This window comes from Clytia hemisphaerica, unplaced genomic scaffold, assembly GCF_902728285.1.
Source record: "Clytia hemisphaerica strain Z4C2 unplaced genomic scaffold, Clytia hemisphaerica genome assembly, whole genome shotgun sequence".
Lineage (NCBI taxonomy): Eukaryota > Metazoa > Cnidaria > Hydrozoa > Leptothecata > Clytiidae > Clytia > Clytia hemisphaerica.
Genome location: NW_027103728.1, coordinates 1,757,605 through 1,767,845, shown reverse-complemented (window position 1 = coordinate 1,767,845; position 10,241 = coordinate 1,757,605). Strand labels below are relative to the sequence as shown.

Here is a 10,241-nt window from a genome sequence, read left to right as displayed (position 1 = left end):
TTTTAGACAAAATTCTGGACCTTTCTGATAGCACTTTAGAGGGAATTCGACCAAAAATAGTGAGTAGAACAGAAGTTTAGGGTGTGAATGGACAGTTTTTGGCAAAAGAATCCTCAAAACTTGTCCAAAATATTAATCTCTAATTTTTTGACCCTGCGGAAAAGTGTCCCACAATGCACCTTAACCCTCATCTATATGTTAAAATTTTAAGATTATTTGAGGTGTAGAACGGGCCTAGAAAATGTAAACAAACGAGAAAGTGAAAGTGAATGTAAATCACCGATTTTTTTTTTTTTTTTACTCAGGATTTCGTTGTTATGGTGAGATGATGTAAGAAATATGATTGATAAACATCACTGTGATTTTAATATCGTTGAAAAGAGCATTATCTTCCTTTTTGAGATTTTCTAACTTTGATTTGTGAACAGTATACAGTACAGTTTATTGAGCTAACATACAAAGCAGAGTGCATTCATCGGACAAAAAAGTGACAAAGCAAAACAAGATCCTCATTTCTTTGTTTTTTGTTTCATGTTGAGGGACAGACGTTCTAAGACAGGAGAGATCGCTAATCACTAGTAGAGAAGAGAAAGCAACTGCTAAATGACATGAGTTTCAAAGCAGAATTTAAGCTTGAAAAGCTCAAATTTAAACATGACTCCATTGAAGACTTTTATACCCTGAGGGTAGGTGAATTTTTTCATAATATATATTATATATTTTTTTGTAAGGGGTTATCCTGCTGCTTTGCAGCGAAAATATATTCAATTCAATTCAATATACCCTCAGGGTAGATGAATTTTTTCATATATTTTGACTGTTATCAACATAACAGAATTTCTGTAAACTTCTTCTCATTTAACTTATGGCATGTAACAAAATGCCATAAGCTGGATGCAAAACAAATACACTTCTTTTATTACTTCTATTTTTTTACATCCAACCTTACAGTATGTGTTTATATACACAATTTGAATGTCTCATATAAAAATGAAAAGGGGAAAAATGGAAGACGACCCTGACAGTCCGGCATTTTGTCCGGTGCCAAGGAATATCCCTCAGCCACACCGGATACGTGTGTTTCGAAAATAATGCGCACCAGACACAAGTCCGGTGCTGAGATTGTCTGGTGTTAAAAAATATCCTCATCCGACACCAGACTTTCCGGTAATAATTACGCATAATTACCCATGGTAGTTGTGTATTAACATTTTCTTATCATTGACAATGGAACCAATCTATCCAGAATTTGCATTCAATTAAATTCAATCATCAATTGCGTTTGACAATCAAAATTCCAATCGTTCCATTGCATTTGATTGGTTCGATCATCAATTCTGCTCGATTGAGATAATTAGGCCGAATAGATCAATCAAATTTTAACATATTCTATCTTTAAAAATTGCTCATAACCTTTTCTAGTTCTAGTTCTATTAATTAATCACATAATACGCTACATTAAATTATCCGGTACATTATCATGATATTGAAAATAAAAGTAATTTAAGAATACCTAATAAAATGAAAACAACTAAAGCTAAAGTAAAAGGGGCTGCAATAAGAAGTAGTTAATTGCAGAGCTAAAAGTAGCGAGATATGACTGGAGCTGAAAAACCACCACAAGGATATAGTAATGTGTAAAGTAGAGAGGCTAAGGAGATAATGTATGTAGACCTGAAAGACTTATGATTTGATAAAACATTGAAATATACATTAAAATTTTTAGATAATAAATGTGATTAATTAAAATAAAATATTATAATTCAGCATTTTAAATATAAGCTAAAAAGAAAATAGTGCATAAATAGATTTTGCCTTGATTGCACGACCTGAGTTGATTAGAAAATAGAATTTGAGGGTTTCTGAGATTAGAGACTAAGGAGGCACAGCAGGAATAGAGCTAATAAAAGCTAGAAATCAGGAGTTATGAACAGGTGAAGGCAAAATTTAAAAATTCAAAAAGATATATACAAATTAAGGGTAGTGCTCATTAACACCTTTTAACACCTTTTCCTGGCAAAGTTTTCTCAATACAGATATTGTAAGTTGGCCTAATGTCGACATCCCTCATCTAATCCCAACACCCTTCTGATAGATAGGATTGAATTAAGGTAGGTCTGAGAAACTGATGGAAAAAGGATTTTTCCTCTCTGACGGCTATTTAGGGACTGGCAATTCCAACCTCACTATTATTCCTAGTTTAAAGAAGGGTGTCAGAATTAGATGAGGGATGTTGAGGTTCGACCAATTTACATTATTTTGTTTAACTCTGTTAACTGTTCTTATCCTCATGCCAAAAGATCTGGCTCTGACTTTTTTCTGTTATTATACTGTTGAGGAGAGGGCCAGAAAACAATTATGATTTTGATCTCTGATACATCTTTTGTCGATATAGAGAGTTCACAGAAGCTGTTATGCGTAAAATGATTGATAGCTCAAGCCTTCTAAAGCAATTAAAACATAAGCTCAGAAACTGTGCCCGGTCTGCCCTTGCAACCTAATCTGTTGCTGAAGCCATCACAATCATAAAACTCAGAAAGTAGGATTCAGAAAACAGGTTTTTATTGCCAGGTTTTATAGGGTATGTCATGCCCTTCTATAGAGATAAGAAGAAAGATCAGATTAGATGGGCAGAATTTCTGATAAAGAAAATATTTTTTCCTGTTTGACTGCTAAGTACTGTAAGTTATCTAATGTTGACACCCCTGTTCTAATCCTGACACCCTTCTCCTTGCTTATAAAGTAAAGAAATATATTTCTTATTAGTGATTCTGGCATTCCTATTTTTGCTATTGCTTAAGAAGGGCGAGGAAGAAGGTTTTTTTAACCACAAAGGGGCTTCATGTTTTATACATCTTCCCCAAAAGATAACCTATGCATTTCTTACTATCCCTCTATTTCCTTTTTTGGTCTTTCTGAGGGTGTCATTGGTATATAATACTTTGACATTTTCAGTGTTGTGGCGTTTCGAATCATCTTTGGTTGTTGCGATTGTTATTTGCTTTGTATGCACTGGCTATACTCATCCATTCAGCTGTTGCATTCCATACTCAATACTGGGCAATATTTCTAACCCAATGGGGACATGTTGTTTCTACTATTTACCTCTGTACCGGCTCTGCGTTATCCATTTATTATACATTCCAAAAGTCGAATATTATTGTCAGCAACAAAGCTGATTTTGAACTCTCCTCCCCTGTGACGGACATGCATGATAAAGTTGTCTTCAGAGAGATATCAGTCTCTAACATGGTACCCAAAAAGGTGTGTTTCTTTTGGCTTGTAGCCAATATGTCATATGTTATTGGTGGACTTATTATCATCCTGTACTGGGGATTCGTACACCAAGATCACTTCTTGGATGGTGCAGATGCCGAGTTTGCAAACATCAACTTACATGGAGTTGTATATGGTCTGGTTGTAATCGATTTCCTTTTGAGTGGAATACCTATCCGCATCCTACATGGAGTGTATCCCGTTCTATTTGGTCTTACCTACGGTGTATTCTCTGCAATCTTTACTTTATCGACCAAACGTGCTATCTACCCTGTCTTGAAGTGGCATACACATGCTATTCAAGCTTTGATTTTTAGCTTGATGGCTCTGGGTGTTGTGATAGTCGTTCAAATATTTTTCTATGGAGCTCACAGATTGAAGAGGAGAGTGCGATCGAGAACGATGACCATGCCTTAGGTTTCTCTAATTTCTATAAATTGGGAGCCATGGTATTGTCTTTCTCTAATAGAGTAGATAACATGAACGAACTGCTTTATTTAACACCATTGAGATCAAGGTGGGAAAATGTATTTAAAGATGATTTTTATTTAGTTTCACAACCTTTTTATTTTTTTGCACAGTAATATGATATTTCATTATCAGTTAGTCATGTTGTTAATATATTTCATTTTTATCTTGATATACACCATTCATTTTTATTGTAAGCGACAATATATTTCATTGTTGTGTGTAGCCTTGTAGATAATTCTTTCATTCGTCATTTTAGACATTCTTTTCAAATTTAAATAGTGTCTATTACCCGGGGGTATTAGGTTTGCGAGATGACGGGTATGTCCGAGCCAAAGTTCAATAATCAACCCAAAGAGAAGATTTCAGCCAAAATGTTCAAATTTCAGTCCAAATTTCAAGAATTTATTATTTATTATTTTCAGTGAGTTAATTTTTGATTTTCGTAATTTTGGAACCCTTACATAGACTCGATTGCTTTTTAATTGTTCTTGTACTCCTTTGAGGGATTTTTGAGAGTGTGAAAAAGGGACCCTTATGGCTCGCACATACCCGGTACCCATTTTGCCTAATAGCCGCCCCCTGTCCCCAGGTCCAATGACCATAACACATATACCTACTATTTAACTATCTCAATCAATGCTTTATTCAACTCCAGCAGACTCCGGGCCTGAAAACTATTATAATTTCAATTGATATGAAGAAAGAATATTTTCAATTAAAGACTTAGAAAATTACCTTTTTTCAATTCTTGAACAAGCCCTTGCACAGTTTTTTATAGAAATTCTTTTATAAAAACCATAATGTTTAAATTTGCAGATTTTGTTTAAGAATATTCAAATAGGTTTTGTTCACTTTTTCTTTGGTCAGAATTTTCAACTTTTCCATTTCTTACTTAGAGTGTAAGGCTTAACCTTTTTGGAGCTTAGTTAATTAAATTTAGTTCCATTCGTTTCAGACAATACTTGGAGGGATGATATGTTTCGGTTAAAGATTTCCCTGCTTATTTCTTGAAATTTAAAAATCAGACGAAAAAATTGGAATATTTTAAGAATCATGAGGCTCACTTCGATTTATATAATTATAATAGAAAAATTAAAATGTTTATAATAATGATATTTGTATTATTATTCATAATATTAAAGCACCCCCTTTTTCAGCCAGTGGGGGTAAAATTGACAAACCAAAACTCGATGGGGATTGATATTCCCATGTTTTTCCATGGCTTGGATTTGATTTCCATTGTTTTAGAGCCTGAACATTCAGTAGGGATGAAAAACATTTGTTACAAGTCAGAAAATTCAGTAGGGATGAAGAAAGGCTCAATAATTTGCAATGAAGATCTCATTATCTGATTATTTTCAGCGGGGAAAAAGTTTGAGTATAATTTTCTACTGAGGACGACTTTTTCACCATTATTTTCCAAGCTGAAGGGGTCCCAGTGGGTGTTTTGAATGGTCGAACATTTATTTTGATATGTGTTTTTTTTAATTCTTCAACTTAACATAGAATGTAATATAATACTTATGATGATTTCCAAAGGTAAATTTTCTGCGATATGAAAATGTTTTAATATATTAGAATAATTGATAAACAAATGTACAAGTAATTATTTTTGAACAATGGAAAATTAATTACTTGATTTGAAAATTACATACTTCGTTTATATACTGTGGACCGTCTTTGAAAAAACTTTGAGATAGATTTTGAAGGAATCATTTACATCTTTAAAAGGTTCAGTCGAATAAGTTTCTTTTAATCAGCTCTTTAACGACGGGCATTTCCCCGTCCGGCCAACATTAAAAATAAATAGGATGAGAAATGTTTCCCTTATCTGTATAAATTACCAAATAACTAACCCTCGACTAACCTCTTTTTCGTTCACAGTGTTGTGGTATACCGGCTCGAGTATTATGGTTGATTCGGCTCGTCTTCACTCTCTACACCATCGCCTCCATCATTTTTTCCATCGCTTTTTATAACGACCAGAAGTGGATTGTCTTTCTAACCAACTGGGGCCTCATCCTCTCCACTGTCTACTTCATCACAGCTCTGGCTGTCTCCGGTTATTACATTTTCCGTAATGCACCGGAACCGATGACGAATTCCGACATCCCTATGTACACACTGGAGAAGGATCATCAACAAAACCCATCATCGGGCGATCTCAATGAAGGCCGTTTGTTACCGTTTCCCATCAAGTTCCTTTGGTTTTGGCATCACATCACATACGGTATTGTCACCACCTTGATCATTCTGTACTGGACATTGGTTCGACAACCGAAACACTTTTCCACCGGAGATCTCACTTTCAGTTACATCAATGATCACGGTGGAATTTTTCTTCTACTCTGTATCGATTTCTCGTTCTGCTTAATCCCGTTCCGTATTTTACACGTCATCTACACTCTTGTGGTCTGTATTTTATACGCAGTGGTGACAGTGATTTACAACTTTGCAACTGACGATCCTGTTTATGAGGGCGTGTTGGATTGGCAAAACAAAGCAGGTTGGGGCGTCATTTACATCTTGGGCGCTATTGTTTTGCTCTTTATATTACAACTCATTTATTTTGGATTCTACAGGCTCAAGTTGAGGCTGAAGAATGATTGAATAGTGTTCCACCTTTAGGGGAATAATGAGGAAGACAATAAGGGTTAGGGGGTCAGAAAGAGGTTAAAGCTTTCACTTTGGTTTAAAAGTACATGCTTTTTATAAGAATATAGTCTATAAGAATGTTAATGATAAAATTGGCCACAAAAATCTGAAATATGGTAAGAATATCGTCATCATGGAACTTGGCAACAGAACCTATGAATGTCATTTTCAAAGCATTTTAGCTGTAAATTGTCATTTTATGCTTTAGTTATTATGTATTACATGTTAAATTTAGGTAAACTTTGGATTCTAGCCCAAGAACACCATAAGAATATTTTAGAATGACTTTCTCCAAAAAGCTAAGAATATCCAGGATAAAATAGAAAAACACCATTTTTATTGAAAAAGTGTGTATTAGATTTTCTTGATTTTCATGTCACCTTTGGTATGTTTTGTTGTTGGTAATAACGATTTGCTTATATTTTCTCAAAATTATTTCCTTATAAGAGCCACGTAGCTTTCTCAATTGTTGCTCAATTTAAAATAAATTCGTAAACCTGATAAAAATAACATTTTATATTATCTTAAATGTAGAATCTTTTTTTTCTAATCTGATTTCCTCAAAAAGGCAGTATGGAAGTATATAATTTTAAGCGTTTAAGAATTTCAAAAGGGAATATTTTGTAACAAGTAGTAAAATTCATTTATCAATTTATAGAATATTATGATGACGAGATATAACATACATATAACAAATTATTTTTAGGAGTTTTTCTAATTTTTTTCTAAATTTGTACTGCATTTGTATCATTTATATCATGGGTAATTATTTGTAGTTTGTAGTTAGGTAATATTTTGATATTTTCGTAACAATCAATTTTATAGAGTGCAGAAGCGATTAATTTTAGTGGATTCATTTTTGCGGGAATTAGCATCTTTCACAAGATTTAATAATCGATTTTAATATGAGAATTCTATAAAATCCCAATCATGTAGCTTGTAGCTTGTGCATCGTTTTTTATGCATCCAGTGTTTATTTTACTTCTTTATTCGCCAAATTGAATCCTTCTCTAACAAAGGCAGTGCCGTAACCACTGGGCAAAAATATTTTTGGGCACTTCTAACTGCAGATCGTTTTGTTAGTACTTGTCCTAATCTATATAGAGCTCAAAAATTCTTTAGATGGAAAATATTCCTGATATTTTGTATCATTTCAGATTTCTTGTCGTTCAAAATTGACGTATAGCGAGGATTTTTCAGCCAATCTAGATGGTATAAGATCCAAAAAAACTTTCTGGTTCGTTTGAGACCTTCCTTATATACTAAAAATGTGCCCCCCCCCCTAAAGCAATTTTTGTGTCTACGGCCCTGAACCATCTAAATGTATTTACGTATGAACACTTCGACATATGCTTGGTGTGTATCCATAGTTTATTTTTGTAAGCCTTGTAGTATTTTTGTAGATTTTGTAGTATTTTTGTAGATTTTGTAGTATTTGAACGGTTCATAATCATTTTAGTGTTCATTTTTGTCAGGGGAAGAAAAAAGATAACATGAAACATGCTGTAGTGATGCATGAACAAAAATTAATTTATTTGGATTGAAATATTATGTCCTGGTTGTAGAGTGATCCCAACCTTTGTTGGTACTCGCACGTAGTGTCACTAAACACCAAAAATTAATCCTGAAAATTGCTAAGTAAGAATTAAGGCTCGATGTTGCTTTATTTCAAATATTTTACAACATTCCAGCAGGTAATGGAAAGCTGAATTTGCTTTAAAAAATAATCCGTGCCGATTTCGTCGAATTGGACAATATATCATCCGCTCATGTCTCCAAAAATATAAACGATAAACTTTTAAAGCTGCTAGACGCTCAAAACAAGGGGTTTTGCTTTAATGGTAGTTTGTGAGAGTTATTAATTTTTAAGATTGTCTTGTGAATTTAAGTTTTATGTTTTTGCTTTTTATATTCATTTTCTCGACGTTGTTTGAAAAACATTGAAAATATTTTCGGGTTAATGCCTGGCCTCACATTTTATAACACTGAAAAAGTTTTGTTTTCAGTGGCCCTCATTGAAAAACCTATTGGGTAAACTGAAATACAGCCCCTTCTCACATACCCGGTAGGATTTTTTCAGTCAGTAGGGGTTAAAATAAAGGACCAAAACTTGATGGGGATTGATATTCCCATGTTTTTTATGATTGGGGATTCGAATCCCATTGTTTTCGAGTTGGAAAACTCACTGTGGATTGAATAATAGCACAATATTTTTCAATTAGGATTTGCTTATCTGATTTCTATCAGTAGGGACAAAAAATTGTATAATTTTCCGCTGGGGAGGATACTTTGGCCAATTTTTCCAGTGGGAAGGATTCCAGTGGGTCTGTGAGAAGGGAGTGTTCGAATAGCATAAGTATTTATATGAATAATTGGTTGTTTTCCATCTAGGAAGCATTCACTTACCAGTGCCGTAGGAAGCATTTTTCTATTGAGGGGGCTGAAGTTTAGTAACACCGCGAGGGTCAACCATGGTTTGGCCCGAGGGAGAAAATTTTGAAAATTTGAGCTCTAGATTGCTTGAAAATGCACTCAAAACAAAATGCTTTCGAGAAAAAACAACATAAAACTTTGCATTTTGCAAAATAACCATTTTTAAAGTTATTGGGGGGCATAGCCCCCCTTGCCCCCCCCCTGCTTACACATACTTCAACCGATCACTTGTGACTTTCAGGTCCCTTTTTCAACTTTGTTAAAATTTGAAACACTCTTCACATGTTGACAAAAAATTTTATTCGTGTCTGATTGTAACCTATTTTTACCACAATAACCAGTGAACACCCCTCAAACAAATCTGAATAAAGTGGAAAATAAATTCATCATGGCAATATTGAGGATAAAAATCCACCCCAATAATCAAGTGTTTCAATTTTGCTGGTCGTGAAATTTCCTCTATTTTCTCATTTCTCGATCTGATATCGAGACCAAATCATTGTGACACACTTGATGTTAAAACAGATACTATCAATTCCATATTTGATGACAAACAAAGATCAGCGTCCTCCTCCTTTGAGTGCAGAGAGAGAGTTTTGGGAGGTCAAAGCGGAAAGATTGCGTGAATGATTTGCTTGATGTAAGGAAGGTGATGAGGGAGGTCCCAAAAACCTCTTCTTGACACAAGCGTCGTCAGAAAGTCCAGACGAGTACCATGCTGTTTATTTATTGTTACCATGACAACAAGAGGCTGAACTTCTTTGTTGCTCAATAATTTTGAAAGTCATTTTTGTAACTTGGACCAGTCAAGGTGAAATTTTGCTTTGAACCTTCAAAAAATAAAGGTCAGGTCACATTTTGAAAAATCGGTTTTCACAAGATATTATGCTTAAAAATCCATCCAGAAATTTTAGTTTATTAAGACAAAATTGGTAACCCTAAAAGCTATTCTCCCATATTTTTTGAAAGGTTTATTTGGACGGAGTCAAAGTTTAATCCATTCTTTGACCTTTTTGCAGTGTAGGTCATTTCAGGTCATTTTGAAATTTCGCAACAGACGGATATGGAGACCTCGGATCTGTCACTAAACTGTGAGCCATGTCATGTTTTTCAAATGGTGCTAATTTGCTCACTTAGAATTCCAAACACTTGACATGAAGCCCTTCTATGGCAAAAGCATAGCTATTTATTGGACATTTCACTCACCAAATTTTGTTTTTGAGATTTAATTTCTATCTTCAGAGGAGGGGATTGAAAGTAATTTTTTTTTCTGATAAGACTAATTTTTTGATTTTTTTCATGCCCCTCGAATAAACGCCCCTCGAATATACGCCCCTCGAATATACGCCCCTCGAATATACGCCCCTCGAATATACGCCCCTCGAATAAACGCCCCCTCCTAAAAA

General features: G+C 34.3%; 2 protein-coding genes across 3 annotated transcripts in view; one reads left to right on the top strand and one right to left on the bottom strand.

The window, feature by feature from the left end:
• Window positions 1–10,241, bottom strand: part of LOC136804983 (choline dehydrogenase, mitochondrial-like) — a 291,737-nt gene that overhangs the window by 20,514 nt on the left and 260,982 nt on the right. The window lies entirely within an intron of this gene.
• On the top strand, window positions 527–6,457 carry LOC136804982 (protein rolling stone-like). 2 transcript variants are annotated; one of them, XM_067061519.1, is made up of 2 exons: window positions 527–686; window positions 5,632–6,457. In XM_067061519.1, the coding sequence occupies exons 1-2, from the start codon at window positions 609–611 to the stop codon at window positions 6,355–6,357; spliced, it is 804 nt and encodes a 267-aa protein (XP_066917620.1). In that variant the 5' UTR covers window positions 527–608; the 3' UTR covers window positions 6,358–6,457. The 2 variants fall into 2 exon arrangements, with proteins under 2 accessions (XP_066917620.1, XP_066917619.1); XM_067061518.1 differs by lacking the exon at window positions 5,632–6,457 and adding an exon at window positions 2,956–3,783.

What these genes read in the sequence shown, in the direction of transcription:
- LOC136804982 (XM_067061518.1), top strand. Translation starts at nt 609, where the DNA reads ATGAGTTTCAAAGCAGAATTTAAGCTTGAAAAGCTCAAATTTAAACAT. An exon ending in AAGACTTTTATACCCTGAGG is followed by an intron (nt 687 to 2,955) that starts GTAGGTGAATTT and finishes TGACATTTTCAG; the next exon opens with TGTTGTGGCGTTTCGAATCA.